Source organism: Nilaparvata lugens, chromosome 10, assembly GCF_014356525.2.
Source record: "Nilaparvata lugens isolate BPH chromosome 10, ASM1435652v1, whole genome shotgun sequence".
Taxonomy (NCBI): domain Eukaryota; kingdom Metazoa; phylum Arthropoda; class Insecta; order Hemiptera; family Delphacidae; genus Nilaparvata; species Nilaparvata lugens.
This window is the reverse complement of record NC_052513.1, coordinates 4,554,228-4,577,141: the sequence shown is the minus strand read 5'-3', so window position 1 is coordinate 4,577,141 and position 22,914 is coordinate 4,554,228. Positions and strand designations below refer to the sequence as shown.

At 33.2% G+C, this 22,914-nt stretch overlaps 1 protein-coding gene across 1 annotated transcript; it reads left to right on the top strand.

Annotated features, from left to right (window-relative positions):
- Positions 1-12,376: 12,376 nt before the first annotated feature.
- On the top strand, positions 12,377-18,636 carry LOC111046706. Its single transcript, XM_039436125.1, has 5 exons — positions 12,377-12,475; positions 13,168-13,252; positions 14,062-14,195; positions 16,024-16,298; positions 16,341-18,636. Exons 1-5 carry the CDS (start codon positions 12,468-12,470, stop codon positions 17,270-17,272), a joined length of 1,434 nt encoding a protein of 477 aa, XP_039292059.1. The 5' UTR covers positions 12,377-12,467; the 3' UTR covers positions 17,273-18,636.
- Positions 18,637-22,914: the final 4,278 nt, after the last annotated feature.

Sequence of the window (22,914 nt, the reverse complement as noted above, 5' to 3'; positions counted from 1 at the left end):
AATGAAATTTACTCTCCTTTTTTAGAAAGAATCTCTCTCTTAGAATTAAACTGGCAGCAATTGGGTATAGGCGCTGCCATTGTCATGAATCTTGACATTCAATCACAACCTTGAGAGATGCAGTCCAAGCGAGACACTACAATTGGATTATTGCTAAACTAATTATTAACCTTATAGAATCATATTGTATGAACAGAAATTTCGATGTTTTGCTACTATTAGTTGGATCGGGTGATAATTAATAGAATAGTACTGTGATATATATATGATTGATAAATATAATTATACAATACAGATTCTACATTCATGTATAGCTGATTATCAGCTGACGGCGCTTGACCTGAACAGTTAGGTGGGCCAGTGATGGGAATTGTTGTGGGTGGGGCTGGGAAGGGGGGTGCTTTATGGAGCATATTCATCTTTACCAAGTTGTTACAAAGGTAGTCTATGTCATTATCCTATAAACTAAATTAAAACAACATAATATGTAACTCACCAAAAGACTTGTCAAAGTGGACACTACAATCGGATTATTGCTAAACTAATTATTAATCTATGCAAATATTAGCACAAAAGTAGCTAAAAGTATTAACTTACGACTTTATAAAATGACTAGCCGTCAGGCTCGCTTCGCTCGCCATATCCGTCTAGCCAGGGGACTCGATTCGCTCGCCTGCATTTTTATCATATGTTAGGGCGATCCAGTCGGGGGTCCAGACTAAACGTCTGGCTAAACGTATATGGCGAACGAAGCGAGCCTGACCGCTAGTCATATAATATTCCCAGGAATAGCTCTGATTGAAGTAGCAGTGCCCAATCAATTTTTCCCCGATAAATGCATTTCAATCTTCAACTTGGTGCCAACCTAACAAAGTCAACTCAACTTAATGCCAACCTGACAAAATTATTAATTTAGTTACCAGTTAACAACTGTTTCGAAGAGGTACTCTCTAGATTATAGTTCTATATTAACATATGGTATGGACATTTTCCAATTATAATTAAGAGAATAAGAAGAATATACATGCTAAAAGACGAACTTTAAACCCTTAAAAACCACCCTTAGAGTTGAAATATTGCCAAAAGATTTCTTAGTGCGCCTCTAAAGGGCCAACTGAACCTACCAAATTTGAACGTTTTTGGTCAGGTAGATTTTTAGTTCTGTGAGTGAGTGAGTCAGTCAGTCAGTGAGTGAGTGCCATTTCGCTTTTATATATATATATAACAACCTGTTTGCCAATTCACATGATCCTATTATATTAAGCGAGCAATTTCTGTATTTTTATATTTATATCTGGTTATTTATGTTCAACGGATCTCGTAAACGGCTCTTACGATTTTCACGAAATTTGGAACATAGTAGGTTTATGATATAAAAATTCGATTGCACTAGGTCTCATCCTTGAGAAAACTCGCTGAACGACATTAAAAGGATAATTCATCCTTGGCTGAAACATCTGTGGATAGTAAAAAAGTGAGTGAGCGAGTGAGTATGTGAAAAATCAAAATATCGCATCCCCGAAATTCATAAGATGACATAATATAGCCAGCTGTGAAATATAAACACGATCAGTTTACAGAATTGTGTTCTGTTTATCGATAAATAAAAATAACGAGCGAAGCTCGGTGCCCCGATGTTGGGATGTAAACAAGGCTATACTAGCGCTCAGCAGTCCAAGCGAGAATAGTGTGAATGGGCCAGCTCAAACGGGCCCACTTGCTCCGTATACCAATGCATTGCTCCCAGCCAGTCCAGCGCCGCCAGCTTCCGTTGCCTTCCCAATACGTTCTCATGAGAACTAGAAGGGCATGAATTGTGGGGCCGTTCAATGTGCTACGTAATGATTCGTGGCCATCGTTTATTCTACGATGGCCACGGATGATTTGCATGCTATTTCAACGAGAGTTTTCAACATTTATATTTTATTTTATTTAATAATAACTAACTATTAACCACATAACCTAAAGTATTTTAAAATGTATAAATAGAAAGAAAAATAAAAATCTCAGTACCCTTTTTGAATTATTTCATCACAACATGTTTCAACATTGATGCCATTTTCAAGTGATATGAAGTAAATAAAAAATTAATTTATTCATGTAGTAATTTATAAATAAGCACAAAGCAATGTTATTATAAAAGCATCTTTATTTTATATGTTGTCATATCATTGCAGAATACAGAACACACACACGCACAACTCCAGTGCCATCATCATCTGACAGTGTCACCAACCTCTCATTACTCAATGCAGTATCTCCCTCCTTAAAGGGTGTCACAACATGATACAAACATATAAACTTAATTCTACATATTATCACGTTCAATTTCCAAACATATATCCTTTTTTTATTTATTTCATATCACTTGAAAATGGCATCCATGTTGAAACAAAATAATTCAAAAAGGGTACTAAGATTTTTATTTTACAATTAGCCCTATACAGAAAAGAGTTGATTTTAAAATGTACATTTAATTTCATTTGGGTGGGCCCGGCCCCCGGCCATTTGGCCCTCATGGAAGCGCCGCCACTGAGCTGATATTTGATTGAATTTATTTGCTGCTGTTATATTTTGAATGTAGAACTATTATTGTAATATTTTAATAAATAAATGTGTGTATTGTGTAGGCTACTGTATCACTTTAAATTCAAATCTTCTACATCTTCTGAATTTTCATGATTTCTATAGCTTTGCGTTGAATATTTATCATCATTCATTTTTCTTAAAATAAGTTTCGAATCGGAGACATCTCAATTTCTACAGTTATAGTTCTGGGGTAACCAAACACCTTTTTAAAAAGAAAACTTTATTTTCAAACACATAATTGTAAAATATACATCGAAAAAGAGAGAAGAGCTCTCGGTGAAGTTTGGCAGTAGACTGACTGAAAATAATTAATTGAAACATAAAGAAGACAATGCATAGTCAGCTGTATTCTATAACAATGCGGTTGTAATACTACTACTATAGATATTTAACTCCTCCACCCCTAGACTGAAGCTGTCCTCAGCGATCAGAATTTTGGGTTTGGAGGCAAGGCCCAAGAACAAATGTTGGGGCTTGCGAAGTTGCTGCTACATTAACATTTCTACAATTATTTCGTAAAGAAGTTACATATTTAATAAAGTTATATAATTTAAATACAATAAATATACTAAGAATGACAATAAAACATATAATAAAAATCCAAATATAATAAGTATCGTCTTTTGCAATGCTAAGTTCCTCTATTGCTAGTAGTGGTTCAATCTTAATATTTGCTTCATGTATAATATCAAAAGAAAAGTTGTTTTCAATTTACGAAATGGAACTTCAGATGGGATTGTTATATCACTTTCCCAATATTCATGTATTTTAGGATGTTCGAATAACTGTTCTGACTTATTAAGATACAATAATTGAGTTGATTTTGGATATAATGTAGTGTTCTTTTTGTCTGATAAAATAATAGCTTTGTCAATTTTGTACAGTAGATATTGATTGATAATTGGAATGAATTTTACAAAAGAAGCAGATTCATTAATTACTAATTGTTTACAGTGTTCTAATTTCTTATCTTCTAACACTTCACTTATACACTTATTTTTTATCACTATCACATTTCTGCAGTAGTAGTTGTCACACAAATATTCACATTTACCAGATAAAATTTCGTCATATCTCAGGATGAGGGAAGGATATTCATGAATGGTGGTAACTTCAGTATTACGATAAACAGGATAGGATAATAAGAAGAAGGTTTCATAAGTAGGTGATTTTAAAGGGAATTCAATGAAGTAGGATATATATTCTTTATATATTGAGCAGTGTACTTTTGCTAATTGCCATAACACTTCTGGTTCTTCAGAAATCAATTTTACATTAGATTCAGAAATAATATTATCTATTTCTTTATGGGATAATATACTAGAATGTAGAATATTCAATCTACAAAACTCCAAACTAGTATCTAAATCGCTTATTTTATTAAAGAGCAAACTTAATGAGCTAAATAAAAGGAAAATTGCTGGTTCAGCTGTACAGTCGTAGTTTCATTTGAGAGAGTTTTGAAATAGTTTATAATTTTCAAATTATTCCCATGAATCTTTTTCACATCAGCATTAAAATCGTCAATGAGCCTTTTGTTTACTGAAAATTGATTCTCAATATTATGCTGTAAGCGGTATTCATTTGACTGAACTTGAAATAATATTTTGTCGTATTTTTCTTTGTCGTTCGCATCCATGTTACCGGTTACCCATGAAATAGCTGAGCCAAGTCCATTGAAAAGTCCACGCTTATTTCTATTTTTGCTGATATTGATGTGATCTAGTTTTGTTTCTGTGTACTTTAAATGCATTGTTATGATGTCTAGACGGCCTTGATCGATATTGTGTTCACGCAAAGTGAATATTGTTCTTTTGATTGTATTTAATTCGATACGCAACATGTTCACATTAATATTATGCATATATGTGAAGGTTTCATTTATTATGAACGAGTCCTGAATTTTGATAGGAGTGATGCCTGATGTTTTACTTAGATCAGTCAATCTATACAGGTTTGCTGGTGTTAGGAACATTATCAGCAGAAGAAACATTGTTACCTGAAACAGATAAATTAGTTGATTTCTTTTTCTTTCGAGCTCGCTTCACTCGATTCGGGTGAAGTTTGAAGGGTCTTTTCTGAATCGCTCTTGGATTAGTAGCTAATTGAGTTTCCTTATTGTATTTCACTTTGAAAAATTTGGGTTTGTCCTTTTTATTAAACGTTGTCTTTATGAAGGGTTCGTTAGGCATTTCAAAATCTTTTTCTCTAGTTTGATTTAAGCGATCAGTTCTGTTTTGTTTTTCTTCAGCAATAAGGGCTTCCGTTATTTCATCAACATATGGATTTTTCGATACACCAAAAGTCATTTCCATAGGAGTTAGTTTCAAGGTTGAATTTATTGTGTTATTGAATGCGATAATTGCAAGTTTCATATTATCTTCGGGTTTGTTGTCTTTATTTTCCATTTGTATAGCATTAAGGAGTTCAATGAGTGTCGAGTGTGCTCGTTCCAATAAACCCTGGGAATCTGGATGTCCCGGTGTTATATAATAAGGTTCTATCTTATATAAACGCAAAAAATCTCGAAGTCCAGCATTATCGAATTCACGACCATTATCCATTTGGATTGTCTTAGGGCATGGAAATAGAGAAAAGTAATCATTCAAACAAGACTGTATTTCAAGTTGGTTCAAACTTGTTAGTGGATATGCCATGAGTTTTTTCGAAAAGCAATCTATTATCGTGAGGAATTTTATTCTACTGTATTGAAACGTGTCAATCTGTAATTTTTCGAAAGGTTTGTCAGGAGTTGGGGTAATTTTGTATTCAACTTGAACAGGTCTTCTATCATATTTCACTTTAGCACATACTGAACATTTATTTATGTATTCTGTAATGTCTCTTAGCATGGTAGGCCAATAGTATTCTCTTCGAATGTGGTTATAGCTTTCATTAATTCCACGGTGATACGTTTTTCCTACATGATAATTGGTTACAACTTCTTTTTGTTCCTCTGAATCAGTTATATCCAAATTCAGTTTCTTATATCTCCTAAGTTTCACAGAATTAAAATTAGCAATGATAACATTCTTGAAATTTTCAAAAATCATTTCATATTCTTTTTCCAATACACCTGTCCTGGAGCAAAGTATCCCATAAAGTGTGTTGGGTTTCAAGTATTGTATACACACATCATTTATTTCTTCAGGAGTGGATGAACTATGAAAATATAGAGTCAATCTGTTTTTTGTAAAAACTTTTCTGATAACAGGTTCTTTGTTGCCACGTTCTAAAATGATTTGATTTTGTTCAACATTGATTATTTTGTCATCTTCCGCAATAACTACTTGTTCGTTCGAACTCTCCTGTGAATGTATTGTAACTAGACTACGATTATCAATTTCTTGTTCATTAGCATCATTATCATTATCATCATTATCATTAGCATCATTATCATTATTTACAATATTATCTCGATCGGAATTGTTAGTTTGTTCGGCAGATTTGCCTACATGTTGAAGAAAATCGTCAAGTGTGACGGTGTCTACTGAGGGAATGTCTGTGTTAGTGTTAAATCTAAGCAGTTCGTCCATGTCAAATTCGTCGGGGTCATCGAGATCATTGTTATTCTCGAGATCCTGAAAGTCATGATTGAAACCACGAAAACCACTTTCGAAACCTTGGAAAGGTTCGTCTTCATCATTTTCCATCATGTTAACGTCAAGTGGGCGTATTCTTGAAAGAGCGTCGGCTACTTGGTTCGATTTACCTTCCACATACTGGATTGAAAAATCAAATTCTTCTAGAAAGAGTTTCATACGAATTAATTTTGAATTCGGTTCTTTAATGCTGTGGAGCCATTGAAGAGGTTTGTGATCGGTTTCGATTATGAATTTTCTACCATAGAGGTATGGTCGAAAATGTTTGCATGACCAGACTATAGCTAATAATTCTTTCTCAATCGTAGAAAGATTTTCTTCATGACGATTAAGTGTACGAGAAGCATATGCAATGGGTAAGGTTTTACCATTGAATTTTTGTGATAACACTGAACCTATAGCATAATTGCTAGCATCACAAGTCAGAATAAATGTTTTTGTGAAGTCAGGTAGCTGTAAAATTGGATCGTTTTGTAATAGAAGTTTTAATGTTTCAAATGACTTTTGATAGTCTGGATTGTTTGGATTGATTTTAACATCTTTTTTCAAGGCGTGTGTGAGAGGTTTTGCAATCTTAGCGTAATCTTTTATCATTTTTCGATAATAGCCTGTCAATCCTAGAAATTGTTTAATTTCTTTTTCAGTTTTTGGGATTGGAAAGTTCTTAATAGCTTCTAGCTTTGAAGGATTGGGTTGAATTCCGCGTTCAGATATGATATGTCCTAAGTACAGTAATTCTCGTTTAAAAAACTCTGTTTTGTCCAGTTGGATTTTTAGATTATGATCTCTAAGTTGTTTGAAAACTGATTTTAGATGTTTCAAGTGTTCATCGAGATTATCGGAAAACACAATTATGTCGTCCATGTAGACTAACACATTGGGCATTCTGGAAAACAAAATGTTCATTGCACGTTGGAAAGTAGCTGGAGCGTTCTTTAATCCAAACGGCATTCTCAAAAATTCATAATGTCCGTTCTCAGTCGAAAAGGCAGTTTTTGGAATTGATTCCTTTTCCATTTGAATTTGATGGAATCCAGAAGCGAGATCTATCGCTGAAAAATAGGTAGCCCTTCCAATTTTTCCAAATAAGTCCTCAATATTTGGGAGGGGATATTTGTCTTCAATCGTTTTATCATTAATCTTCCTGTAATCTAAAACGACACGTATTTTACGTTTACCGGAGACGTCTGGTTTTTTGGGCACTACCCAAATTGGACTGTTATATGGGGAGTTGGAATGTTGAATTATTTTATTCTGAAGAAGTTTGTCAATTTCTAATTCAACGTCCTTCCTGAACACTTGAGGGTATCTATAATTTTTAGAATATACAGGGATTTCGTCAGTAGTGTTGATTTTAAATTTCAACAGATTAGTACTACTTGTCAATTCATCATGTTCACGTTTGATGATTTCAGGAAAATTCCGTATTAAATTTATATGTTTCCGCTCTTCGACATTCATGTGGTCTGTCCGAAGAAGTTTGGGAATTTCTCTTATAATATCCGATTTGTTTGATACATCTGAGTTATCAATTTCATCATTGTCAAAAATAGTTTCTAATTCTTCTATCTCCATTGGCTCGGGGCTTATGGTCATGAGCTCATTGGAATACACTACGCACTTACATCTATTTTCTTCTATACTAACAATACTTTCTTCAACGTAATAGCTTTCATGAGAAACAGCTTTAAGTAGTCCTGTCTTGAGATTAGGAATCGACCTAACTGGTACAGTAACAACATTAAATCCTGGTTTCAATTGAATTTGTTCATGAGAGTTAATCACTGATAACAACGGTTTCGAAATAGTACGATAATCTAACGTGTTGTTTGTATAATTTACATTGGCTTTGAGTTCTTTCAAAGTTTCGTGACCTAATAAGATATCGTATCTTGTTGAAAAGTCATACACGTACATTTTGATTTGTGAACTTCCTGGAAACACAGTATTTGAGTTCATATAGATGTATTCATTTCCACCACTTTCACCGGCTGGTGTTTTTACTACGAACTTTTCTTTATATCTGGTCACATTGGGTGGTATGATAGAGGGGTTCACATAGTTCTTTGACGACCCAGTGTCAACCATCCATTTACGGTTAGCGTGGTCGACAAAATATGGGAGCGACTTATTTATGATATTCAATTCAAATTTTTTGGGGGTGTTTCCGCTGAGTGTGTTGGGCCTACCCCTAAAAAATGAGCCTGCATGTTGTTGAATGCTTCAGTAAGTGAAGTTAGCTGGTTTTGCATGCTTTGGATTTCGTTTCCGAAAGGATGAGATGAGTTGTCTGTCAAGTCATCATGCATGTTTTGGATTCCGTTTCCGAAAAGATTAGATGAGTTATCTGTCAAGTCATCTTGCAAATGATGCACTTCAAACGGAGATTTTGAGTTCAGTTTGAAACGATTAGAAGGATTAGTTTGAACTGTGCGCATGCTGACAGTGTTTTGTGAATCCCACTTACTATTATGTGGTTGTCTGAATTGAGGATTGATTTGCACAGGCCTCGGTTGGTGAGGAAATTGAGCAAATTGATTTTGAGGAAAATTTTGTTGAAAGTTTCTGTTCTGGGGGAATGTTTGCTGTGATCCATTATTCTGTTGGAAGAAATTCGGTACTCGAGGTTGCGAGAAGTTGTTAGAAAAAGCTCTGTTGCTTGCTTGATAAGCATGAGTGAATGTGTTTGATCGCATTGGCGTTTGATTAAAAGCTCTTGAATCAATTTTATTGATAGTACTGATAGTTGATTTGAAGTTCAAGCTCCTTAGAACAATACTACAATCATTAATAATCTTATGTCTAGCATCGTCAAGATCGTGAATTTGCAGGATTTGCAAATGAGAGCCCAAAGTTGGATGAACTCTGTGAATCAATGTACGAGTGAGAGTTGCGTTCAACTGCTGCATTAGATTTGTCAAAAGTTCACCTTGGATACCATCTAGTTTATATTTAGTCAACACAGTTGTGCGTTTTTCATCCAGGCGATTAATGAATTCGATCGGGTGTTCATTTGAATAGGATTTCATGAAAGTGATTTCCGCAATTAGGTCTGGAACGGACCTGTAGTCAGCGAAGTTTGTTTTTAGAGCGGCTATCAGCTCGGTTACAGTTGTACAATTGTTATTAAAAACAACTGATTCTGCGGGTCCTGAAAGACGGCTTACGGCTGCCCTGAAAAGGAGCCAGTGATTTTCTGTTTTTTCGTCAATGTTTGCACTACAATAGGACACTAGTAGTTCATTACAAGTACTAATAAAATGTGGTAGCTTATAGCAAGTACCATCATAGTGGGGTATGAATTTAAGAATGTCATGAGGAATTTGTTTCGAGATATTAGGCATTGTAGGGTTTGGTTGAGGAAGAGATATAACGAAATTACTCACAGTCGATTGAGGTTGGTGGGCGATGTTCCGGTTGTCGTCAGCGTCGGCGTCGGCGTCGGTGTCGTCTTCTCCTTCGGATGATATAAGGACAGCAGGAATCCTCCTGAAGGTGGCGAGATCTCGGTCCCTCTGTAGAGTCCTCTCGTCTCCTGCGGTGGCCAGCGTGGGGTTGAACTAACTGCTAGGCTGGATACGGTTACAGCGTGATGGTGATAACAGCTTGATGGTAGTTTTACTTCCGTCTCAAATTTGTGGAAGGAGTCTTCGTTGTCTGCCAGGTTGAACTTCGAAGGTCGCAGAGAACTTGTCTTGAAGGGTTCACCTCACTCACTGGTTTTCCGGATTTTTCACGAAGTCGAAATTAAAGATCGCGAATCGAAAAAAACTTGTTGTTCATTTAACAACCTCGAAAAAACGTAAGGAAGGTAGTTCGGGCGCCAGTTATAGTTCTGGGGTAACCAAACACCTTTTTAAAAAGAAAACTTTATTTTCAAACACATAATTGTAAAATATACATCGAAAAAGAGAGAAGTGCTCTCGGTGAAGTTTGGCAGTAGACTGACTGAAAATAATTAATTGAAACATAAAGAAGACAATGCATAGTCAGCTGTATTCTATAACAATGGGGTTGTAATACTACTACTATAGATATTTAACTTACGACCAGTCACTAACGTGACGTTTTATCGGACGTTTTAGACTGACAGGCAAACAGTGACCTGCAAGGGTCCACTAACTACTACCACAGAAGAAGGAACCGCCATAGAGAAGTTGTTCTTTACTTTGAGCTACTGCGCAAGTTTATCGAAACTCGGAAATGACAGTCACTAACGTTCAGGTTTTCGGCTGAACAGTCGTACATGTTAAACGATAAGTTAGTGGCCATCCTAAGTAATTATTTATCAGTTTCACTGACCCACTTGATAATAAATATTGATTTTGACATCTAAATTCATAATTTAGGGTTTTTATAGTAAAAAAAAAACTCAAGACCAAGGTCTGATCAGTCTTATCGAATCATGAAACAGTTGAGTTGTTAAATGAAATTTTGGAATATCTTATATAATTGGAATTTTAAATGAGCGATAACCGATTTGTATTCCTAGTTCAGGGAATGCCCTTCCACGTCCATAGTCTCCAGATAGAGTTATGATGGAAAAATGTTGTCTTTGAAAATTGATCAAGTTTCAATATTGATCAATGTAGGTAATTCATACAATTTTTGCTCATTTTTTCTCTCTTTTTTCCTTCCATCTTCTCCATTTTTTCATCTTTTCCATTCCTCTTCAACCTTCATTCCCTACTTTTATACCCTCTACCTGCCTATTACATGGGAAACCATAGTTGGCTAGGTATTTTCCCTACTTTTTTCTTCTCAGCACACCAAACCATGAAGCCTGTTTTTGTATTTTATTAAAAACTTATTTTTGATTGTGATTTTTTGTGTTTTGGTTTCCTTTATGTATTTTGTGTTGAATTGAATAACATTATTGACTGATTGATTGAATTCCTCGATGATTAATTTAATATCTGTAAGATGTGGAGATTTCTTTGATGTTCTTATAATAATTCGATGGAGTATGATTTGTAATTCGTAGACAATCATAATATAATGTAGTTTTAATTAAATAAATTATGTTGACAGGTGATTACACAGATGTGTGGAGAAGCCAGTCTATTGCTGTATCTCCATAAGGTCCAAAGACCTTAAAGATGCATAGACTCACATGCAGCGCTAGTGTCGTACTTGGAATTGAAATCGGCCATTGAGGGGGCAACCTATAAGATTATTACGTACCAATGCCTTTGTAATCTATAATATAACAAATATATAGATATAATATCTCGTGCTAAAATACCCAAATGGCGGCCTTCAATTTCAAGTAAGAGCTATCATTGGGAAGGCATAGGCACTGTGGGTCTATATGTATTTAAGGTCTTTGATAAGGTCTATAGTTTCAATCAGGTACTTGTGGATGAGAATACTGCGTGAGGTCTACTGTTCACAGAACTACTAGTAGAATTGAATTCGGGTAATCTTGAAATAACTCGAACATTATCATCATTTCTGTATTTGTTGTTGGAAGCTACAAATGTCCATGTTAATTTGGCACAATATATTAATATTATTAGATGATCACCAATCTGACACTTGTGAATTAAACTATACGTCCGCAATCAGCTGTGAAAGTTATGAAATCCTTGATGGAAAACCTTATGACCTTTGCCACAATATTAATGACTTTCTGATGTTTGCAAGATACCTGTAGCATAAAAATCATTGCAAGTCAGCAAAATTTACATTGTAATGCATTATCAATAAAGAAGATTTACGAGTTCATCCAATAAAGTAAATATACAGAGTGAGTCATATTATGTATGGGAACCCTTCAATAAGATGGAGACTGTTGTAGATAAATAGACTACTGTAACTTTCAGGATAAGTTATTGGTGGAATATTCTACCTTTTGACGTACAACTGAATCTCAACCCCTCATAAGGGGGTGACTTAGGGGTTACAAGTCGATTATTTTGAATGTAAACACCCATTGTGTGCTTCATCATTTTAAAGGCCTTTACAAAACAAGAAAGATGACATTAGATGACAAAATGTTCTATGAATATACTTTTATTCAAAATGGCAGCCGATTAAAGTTTTAGTTTTTAACTTATTGAAGGGTTCCCATTCATATGAATCTGTATATAATATGTCTATATTCCCAATCCAACTACAATTTGGATTTAATCTTGTTGAATTAAAAAAATCCATTAATGTAAATTTTGTTTGAATTTATTGCAGAGCCTGGACATATTGAATGTGGACAACCGATTTATCGCTGAGCATTGCTATTTTCCACCAAAAGAAGACGTCATAAGAGATACTGTACAGATGCTCAAGTAAGTAAATATAATATTAATTTCGTTTGGAAATAGCTTCTAGAAACATATATAACTTGAGTATTTGTAGATTAGTTTTCTATGGATAGTTTTTGCGGTAAATTCTTACGTGTCACTATAGACTAACTCAATCAATCCTTCCTATATCGATAAAATTATGCTTATTATCACGAATAACTTATAGAACAATAACTATAGACAAGATTTATGGTTTGAAGTATACGGTAACTAAATTTGTACCACTGTAATATTTAATTTTTACTTTTGTGTCGAAATTGAAAGTTTTTAAGCTTTGTGTTCTCAACCTTACAATTTTCAAGTAATTTTCAGTGGCTCTACATATACTCCAAAGTATTTTATGAAATCTTTTTTCATTTCTTTATCTAATCTTTTTCACATAACTATTTTTAGTATACTGGTAGTAATTTTTTCATACACAACTGTAAATTATGTTGAAATGTGTAAAGTAGATTATTGTACTTTATTATTTATCTAAATTTACGAATGAATTTGGATTCCGCCTGTCTATTCTCCAATAATAATTTGTGTTGTGCAAATGACTAAAAATTATTTATATAAAATTCACTGACCTTTACAATGGTATACTCAGTTTTCTATTCAACTTGGCTTTTTCACGGTGAACTATTTTTATGAATACTAGGCTGTGTACTTATCGCTTTCTTGAATTTCAGAGCATATCCTGACCATAAAATTGTCCTTTGCATTGGGCATTTTGGAAAATACGAACTGTTGAAGGCTATTGCAAAAGAGTTGAAGGTGGATATTATAATTAAATATTTCATAACATTTTGTTACCAACTTAACACTCTGATTATTTTGTAAGTCTTGTATTCAATGCTCTCTATATATCCATGAATCACAAAACTATTTCTTGCTTGAATAAATAATAAATAGGAGAAGTAATGTATCATGTTCTTGCACTAAAAACAAATATGAACTCATTGAATACATTTTTAACCAGTATGGATGATGTCACTGCACATTCATAAGTATTTGCAGAAAATTGGTATGCTCCAGAGTGTCATTATTTTATCAAAATTGGGAATAATCTGAAAATAATTTGGATATTTAGGCTATACAGAGAAAAAAAATTTTCAAATCAATGAAAATTTACGATTGGTGGAAAACTATTATTTATTTACATCTATAAATGATTATAATATTTATATGGTTTCCAAATTTGTATAATGATTTAGAACCACGATCAAACCGGTTGTCAAACTGAAAATTACATGAGTACAATAATGGAAAACTATGTAAACGATATGAAAATACAAGTTACATACGCACAATTTTTACATCCACATAGTAAATAATCTCATGTCCGTTGATTGTTTGCTGCTAATTATACTTGCTCATTTAAAGTAGAAAAGTTATGAACTATGAATAAAATTTTACTGTCATTTAACTTGAAAAAACAATAGACAACATCAAATAATTTGCAGTTCACACAGCTTAGAATATCTATATATTGCTTGAAAATGTAGAAACAAATTATTCATTAATATTATTATATAATAATTGTCGGATTGGAATATTAAGCCTATATTTTGTTTCCCTTACAGGAGAAAATACAAGTCACCAGCAATTTTTTGATGATTGCCAAGAGAATGGCAATTTCAAATATTTTCACGCTTCAGGATGCCCGAATAACAACTAAAGAAACCGAATTCTTGAGCGAGAAAGATTTGCATAAATTGTAAGTTTTGCATATTTTTGATGCCGTTTTTCTTTCAAGTTTTTGATACCATTTATGATTTTGCAAATGTCACGTTTAACACGGCACACGTTTAACAAATATCATTTATTTATGATATTACGTTTATCACGGCTCTCACTCGAAGGCAGAGAGGCCCAATACTCTTTCCTTCTCTAATCACTCCCATTACCTAACAGTATTCTCCCTATTTTTGTGTAAGTATCCAATTGTGCACTCCTCTCCATTACTCTGTCCATACTACAAACTGTGGAAGGGGAAACTGGTTTCCCCTCTTCATGTTAAAAGTAATATCTTTCTGACTAAAGAATTACATACATTAGTCTCAGTCAACTCATGTCTGAAAAGATTCGACAATTTACGAGTTTGTGTTTCTTGAATAGTTCCAAATTTTCTTAAATAATTCAATATTATTCGTTAAAAGTGGTAATTGAGTGGAATATTTCTAATTAATTTATCAATTTAAGCCATCTAAATTCAAAATTTATAGTTTTAGTGTTTTTTTTAACCAAAATTTTATAAAAATTGTACACGTGAAATTCTAACCTTATCTTGGACGTTGTCACCTATAAATTTGGAAGAAAAATAGCACAAGGACTATCTTATTATTTTAACTTTCAATGTTGTTACATTAGTGTCATTTGCATTGTGAATAAAATGTAAAAAATAAAAATTACAAATATTAGCTTGAAATGATTACAACATAAGTAGCTTACAAATATAATATTCAATATAATTAATAGTCAGGGTGAAAGCACATTTAGGAAAATGATTGGTTCCTTGGAAGCAATGGTATCTTATAGCTCAGATTTCAGATTAGTTGATAGTCATGCACCTCCATGATACTTCATGTCATGCTGCTCTCCCACCTTAAGCTGTGGGTTCCTCATCATCCTTTCCATTACCCAGACACAAGCCTAGAGCTTATATTGACATCATCCTCATCAAAAAACTACACATGTAAATATAGCAATAATATTCACCGAATATAAGCGTTATTACAACAACAGTTGATTTTATTTAGAAATAGTAAAAACGTTCTTTCTTAATTCATTCATTTATACAATAAGTACATTATCAAAATGATAGGGAGAGGAAAAATAAGGTAACCTTGTGCTACTCCTCTCCCAAATTTAGATAACGCATAGTAAAAGTGATTGATTCTCTTCCAAGATAACATAGGTAATGAAAACTGATTAGATTTTCCCTAATTGAGAATGTATAATCAAGATTTCATCCCATGATGATGAAATAAATTGTATAAGATCTCTAATAGAATTATGAAGTGTAATTTCCAAAGTTCAAATTTCCCAAAGTTTCAATAGGATATTAAGTTATCTACATATCCATCAGTATTTCGAGAGAAAATATACTTTCTTCAGAAAAACAGTAATAGGTGAATATAGCAAAATTGTAAATAGAATTCTAAAAACTCAATTTACTTAGTTTGGAAATATTTTTGAGGTTATGTCTCTCTTCAATTCCTACCAAGAATTGAGATTTGAATTTTATTTTTTCATCTATCTCATGTTTATCTTCATCCATTTATCAAACATGCAATACAGACATATTTTACTATTGTAAATGGGCATGTGAGTTGTATAGTCATTTTTGTTTGTTATTATTACTATTACTGATAACTTTACACCTACTCTAGTAAATTGGCTACCTTATTTGTGTAGGCTATTGTCAATAATTCTATATGATGTATTCTGTAAACTTTTATTATCTGTACAGTTATTTTTGATTTTGTGCATGTATTTGTTCACATTTATTTTAAAGGTGATCAATTTCTTGTTCTTGTTGACAGGAAATCGAAAATAGGACCAACAATTGTACTGATTTTCAGTCCTTTCTTCAACACAACAGCGGATCACGAGAACATCGCCAAGTTTCAAGAGATGGGACTGAACATATTGCCCTACAGTGAACACAGCAATCACAAAGAGTTATACACATTCATAGAGGCACTGCGGCCAAATGCCATTGTACCAATCATCAAACCAAATGCGGGCCTCGATCCAGCCGTCATTAGAAACTCTACCATACCGACATGTATTGCTGCTCTACAGAGAAGTGGTGGGAGAATTCCAAGCCAGGGCTCGACATTTGAAAACAAAATTAATGTACCTATGAGCTTGGTATCTGAAATGATGGAGAAGTGTGCTGTCAATGGTTCTATTTTGGAAGAAGGAGGGGAACCAAAGCGCAAGAGAAAGAAAATATCGCCATCTTCAGTGGCGAAAAGTTGTTCAAGTGCGGGTAAATGCACAGTCAATACTAGAAATCTGGAGCTTGGAAGTCCTGCCCTAGAAACAGGATATGATATCAATAAGAAACATTTGACAAAAAGTTGTTCAATTACGCGTAAACGCACAGTTCATACTAGAAACCTGGAACTTGGACCTCCTGCCCTAGGAACAGGTTATGATATCAATAAGAAAGATTTGACAAAAAGTTCTTCAATTGTGGGCAAATTCACGGTCGATACTAGAAATCTGGAACTTGAAATACCTGTCTTAGAAATAGGGTCAAATAACAATGAGGTGGAGTCAAATAACATTGAGGTGCATTTGAAAAAAAGTTCTTCAATTGCAGGTAAACACATGGTTGATACTAGAAATCAGGAACTTGGAACTCCTGCCCCAGAAACAGGGTCAAATAACAATAAGGTGCATTTGAAAAAAAGTTCTTCAATTGTGGGTAAACACATGGTCAATGCTAGAAATTTGGAAGTTGGAACTCCTGCTCTAGAAACAGAGTACGATAACAATCAGGAGTACTTGGCAAAGAATTGTTCAATTGCAGGAAAATTCAAAGTCGTTACTAGAAACATTGAATTTGAAACTCCTGCACTAGAAACAGGGTACGACAATGAGCAGGAGTATTTGGCAAAAAGTTGTTCAAGTGAACGCAATGTCGTCAATAATACCCCTGAAGAGTTCGCTAACAAGAAGGATTATTTGAAAATGCTCACCTATTGGAAAGATCAGGGTATTACTGGGAAAACTTTTAGACACCCTGATTTCCGAGGAGCCTATGACTATGACTATGAATGAGTTCACTCATTTTATTGAAAGTTGATACCATCAGCAGTATTCTAGTAATTTTGTGCAATTGTTATTCTAGTTGCTTGAGTATTATTTAACATACATGAATAATATATCAAGCACCTAGAATACACCTAAGCACTTTGATCTCTGCTAAAAAGGGGTTTCGCACATACTATTGATATTATTAAAATATCTAAGGGTAAGTGGAACTTGAACCTTAATCTTTGATACCTCTGCCGCTGATTATTTCTGTCAGGTTCAAAGAATAATGTAACTTACATCTACATATATGGACAGAACACCATTATCATGTATAAGCTCTAGCCAAAAATATTGTCAAAACACTTTTCCAATATAACTTACTTGTTTTGAATTCATGCAAAATGACTCCTAAATTTATAATGAAATACTGTAACCTAATTTTGTAGTTCAAGATCAATGTTTAAGATTTTAAGAATCAAGATTTAAGATTTTATTTTTAAGATCAGGAGTGAACTAAAACGTCCTGTATTCTTATTTAAAGATTCTCAATTCAATTATAAAGAGTTTTTACAGACTTTATTCTTGTGAACAAATTAGAAGAAAGATGAAAGATGTGTTGGTGTAGCTTAAGGGAGTAGTGACCTTCCTACCCGAACTGTAGCGTAGTGAATTTTTGTGTTTCTAAGAATGGTGAAATATCCACTAGCACACCTTCTGGAATAATATCACTGATTAGGAAACCCATTTCCTAATCGTTTCCTGACATTTAAGAATACACATGTATCAAGCAGGTTAAAATCTCACTTCTCTTTCAAGATTGTTTAGAGAAATAATTCCTCCTTATGAATAAAATAATTTTATTATAAATTTTTTGGGGAATTTTAATATATTTATTTTTTAATTACCATTACTGCCCAAGGATAGTTTATAGGAATCTACTAACCTTGGTTATACCCTATCTGTTTTGTTTCCTAAATAGCAAAATTGAGTGTTTTTCAAAGGTGTTCACTATAATAATTTGATAATAATTATGTGATTAATTTATGATGTGTAGTGTGATTTTAACACTGATATTGTAGATAGGCTACATTTATCAAGTTACAGCAGGTAATGATATTTTAACTCTGATATATCATAACAATTGCATAGAAACATCAGAAGTCATATAATGGGGAAAAAATTGTTTTTAAAAAGGGTTATACTGGGAGTATTATAGAATATCATAGTAATTACAAGCCTCAGTTCAACTTAATATTACTTTACAACAGACCTGTGTGAGTTAAAGTCAAGTTTCTTGTTTTATATGTTTGTATTGTTTTTTAATCATTTATAAGTGATAAATTTTGTGTTGAAATACAGTATCTGTAATAAATAACCTCTGAAAGATATAATACTTTTTTCTTGTGTTGGAAATTTCATTACAATCAGTATGTACTATAAATAATTTAAAACAGAGATGAATATAACTAGGAAAATGGTATAGGAAACATTTGACACTGTTATTCGTTCCTGGCATAGCCAAACATCCATTTTCAACATTGGATGCCTACCCACTAAACTGCCTAGTGTATCCCAAGTTTGCAATTCCTCTTGAGAGAAACTTCAGCCTCTATTTACTCATTGTATTATGTCATCTGGAGTACGGTACACATAGGCTGCGTTTATACCAAAGTTATTAACAAAATGTTAATAATTTAATCCTTAATATCGGGGACCGAGCTTCGCTCTGGAGTACAAAAGTATAAGAAATTTATTACGAAAGAAAAAATTATAATAACATTCATACAGAAATGTTCTATCTAATCACAGTAAATTGAGATTAATTCCCAGAGGAATGCAAAAATTTCCCTCACAAAGGCCCAGTTGCACAAAAGCCGGTTAAATTTTAATTCTGATTAACTTTACGTGAACCAAATTAGAGACCATTTCAAAAAAATGGATCTACTGGAATTAATCAGGATTGATAATAGCCCGGCTTTTTTGCAACTGGCACAAAGTACCTGATTGAATGAAGTTTAACAGCTGATTCATAATTTTGACACAGTCCCACTCACATGAACTCGCTCACTCACTTCCATCACCAACAGACGACGAAATAATTATTATCAGCTGTTTTGCCAAGGATGAATAATAATTATCCTTTTAATGTCCTTCAGCGAGTTTTCCCAGGGATGAGACCTAGTGCAATCGAATCTTTATATTATAAACCTATACTAGGTATGTTCTGAATTTCGTGAGAATCGTTGGAGCCGTTTTCGAGATCCGGTGAAATACCAAACATCTAAACATATATAAACAGAAGTTGCTCGTTTAATAGTATAGGATAGATTCTATTGGATTGAACAGAACTTGAGATGACAAACACATAATATGTTCATCATGTGTATGATAAGTTATGTCATAGCCTACTATAGATGATAGAAGTAAGCTATCTAATTTATCTAAAGTAAGCCATGGTTATATTCAATGTAATAGAATCTATAAGAATCAAGTTATTAACATTTTGTTAATAACTTTGGTGTAAACGCAGCTCAATTCTGCATTGTTGTTCATCACCTTTGTTATTCATATAACCTGTCATATTTTATCAAACCTATCGGTACTGTTAACTTTTGGTGTTCAATTTGTCAAAATTTCAATTATTCAAAAAGTCAACTACCGTATACAATATTCTCTTGTATTGCTAGATTATTGCTTGCAGTTGGTTAGTTTTCATTCGAATATATAATTTTCATTAATAATAATTATTGATGTTTACATGAGTATAATAATTGTGGTGGATTTGAGTGAAATTTCATTATTTTTTGCAATTGTGAAGGAATATTTTTGTTTGGATTTGTATTTGGAAATTGATCAATCTGATAAATTTGAAATTTTAGTAGCCTAGATACATTTTTTTGGACTCAAAATTGTGTGCAAATTAAGTTACGTAAGTCTGTAAGATCGCTAGACGGTCGAAAGTACCGTAAGATGAGGTGAATAGCAACAGGCAGGTGAATAGCAACAAAACTGGGGAAAAACTTTCAATCCGTTCCTTTTTGCACATGCGTATCTAATATCAGTTCTTTTTATATTGAGAAGTCACTCTAGTATCTTGGCGCTATTTTCAAACAAGTTTTGCTATCCAGAGTGGCCAACATAAGGAATAAAAAATAACAAGGTGACTATGATTTTATATAAAAAAATTTATGCTCCAAAACTTCACATGTACCAAAAAAGTGTATGAAATATCAATATCAATGGAATTTTTCTTTTTAAACTGCATTTTTTACGCAAAAACACGTTTTTTAATCTTGAAAATATCTCAATTCTACAATTAATTATATTTTTTTCTCTGATACAACCTCTTTGGAATCGTCGAATGGGGTGAATAGCAACAGCAGCTTTTGAACAACAGTGCCAATTTAGGTTATGTTGTCAACCGATTCCGTCTGCTTTCATTTAGTATTTAGACAACTGTTTACATTTTATTTATGTTATTTTAAAATCAAATTATGATAGTTGGGGTTTTTAAAATGCCCCGAGTGTATAAACCTGTTCCTGGAACGAAACTGTGCAAAAAATATGATGAAAATGTGATGTTAGCTGCAATCAAAGACATCGAGCAAGGCAAAAGCTACAGAGAAGTGGGGAAAAAATTTAATTTGGACCATACTGTGTTGTATAAATATCATAAAAAAATTAAAAATAAAGAAATTTATTTATAATAAAGATTTTTTTTCATGTTTAGTATTATTATGAATGAACATTTTACTTTTTCTATTTCATCTTATCCCATATTAACATTTTTTTCATGTTTAGTATTAGGTAGCCTATTATGAATGAACATTTTACATTTAATCAAATTTTTATTGAAATTGAATCTAACATTTTACACCTTTATTGCATTTAAATTTAATTCGAACTTATTTTATTAATTACAAATTGAACCAATCTTATCAGATTAATCAAAATAATTAAAGATAAATATTTCTATAAAGCGAAATATTGTTTCTATTCACCCATAAATGGTTTTAAAGCAACAGAATGCATATTATCAAGGTAAGACATACGGTGTTGCTATTCACACCAACTGGCAGGTGAACAGCAACAGGCATGTTTTTCATGTTTTTTTAATAACTGATATTTTATTTCTCAATTATTGATGCTGATATTGAATCTACAGCACAAGATTAAACTTTAATCATGATAGAAACATTTTTAACTATCAGTATTCTTCAGTTATTAACATGGAAACATACAAAACTGTTGCTATTCACCCCATTTTACGGTACTTCAGTCAGTGAGTAAAAGTTTTTAATTATTTACTTAATATTTGACTGCATGTTGTGTTTAAATACATAGAAAGAAGTGTGTTAATACATAGCAGCTCGGAATGGATCAAGAAACCATCACATTCATTTATTCTCAGTCCAATTGCCTTATCCCTGTGGATTTTGCTCTTTTGCCCTCTGTAACATTGTTTGATCCTCCAGGCTCCCAACATGTGGATTTTGCTCTGCAGGAACAATACCCTAGAATTTTGCTAGGAAGTTCAGAAACATTTGCCTGATTGCACAAAAGTCTGTTAGATTTCAACCATTATTAACTACTATGAGAACAATTCAGAGGAGACTTCTTTTATACAAAGGCTTCTCTGATTGGTTCTCGAAACATTTAATCTTTTTTTTAATTTATTGCGAAACCGGACCTCTGTTATTATCATAAATATATTAGAATGTTGATACATTTATTAATATTCTCAATACATTTTTAAATCAATTATACAACTTGTTGACCGAGCGAAGTGAGGTCTAAGATTCAAGTCGATGGTTTGGCATTTCTCTTAATGTTTAAATGTTTATATGTTGCGCTTTTACGGCGAAACGCGGTAATAGATTTTCATGAAATGTTCCTTTTTAAATTGCGCGCGTCGACGTATATAGGTACAAGGTTTTTGGAAATTTTGCATCTCAAGGATAATATAAAGGGAAAAAAGAGCCTCCTTCATACGCCAATATTAGAGTAAAAATCAGACTATAGAATTATTCATCATAAATCAGCTGACAGGTGATTACACAGATGTGTGGGGAAGCCAGTCTATTGCTGTATTTCCATACAGTAAGGTCTATATAGTTTCAATCAGGTACTTGTGGATGAGAATACTGCGTGAGGTCTACTGTTCACAGAACTACTAGTATAAAAGGAAAAAGGAGCCTCCTTCATACGCCAATATTAGAGTAAAAATCAGACTATAGAATATTATTCATCATAAATCAGCTGACAAGTGAATACACAGATGTGTGGAGAAGCCTGTCTGTTGCTGTAATGCTGTATTTCCATAATAGTCCAGTCAATATAGACATAAAAAAGGGGGTGTGCTTGCAATTTATATTGTAGATATGATTTTTTAATAAATTATTTGGGTACATAAGAGAAGTTCAGAACCAATTTCTTCATGCAAAATTTCCTTGTGCTAGATACAGAGTGGCCCAAAAACCTCGTATTTTCGGCTCATTTTCCAGTTTTCAGTTATTTCTGCTAAATCTCGTAATCGGACAGCAAAATGTGCTCTCGCCTCTTTTTTAGATCATAAGATTTTAAATAAAATGAGATCATTCGGAACTCTCTATCTCGAATGAGTACTGAGTTATGATTTTTCAAAACTGAGTGAAATTTGAAGGAAA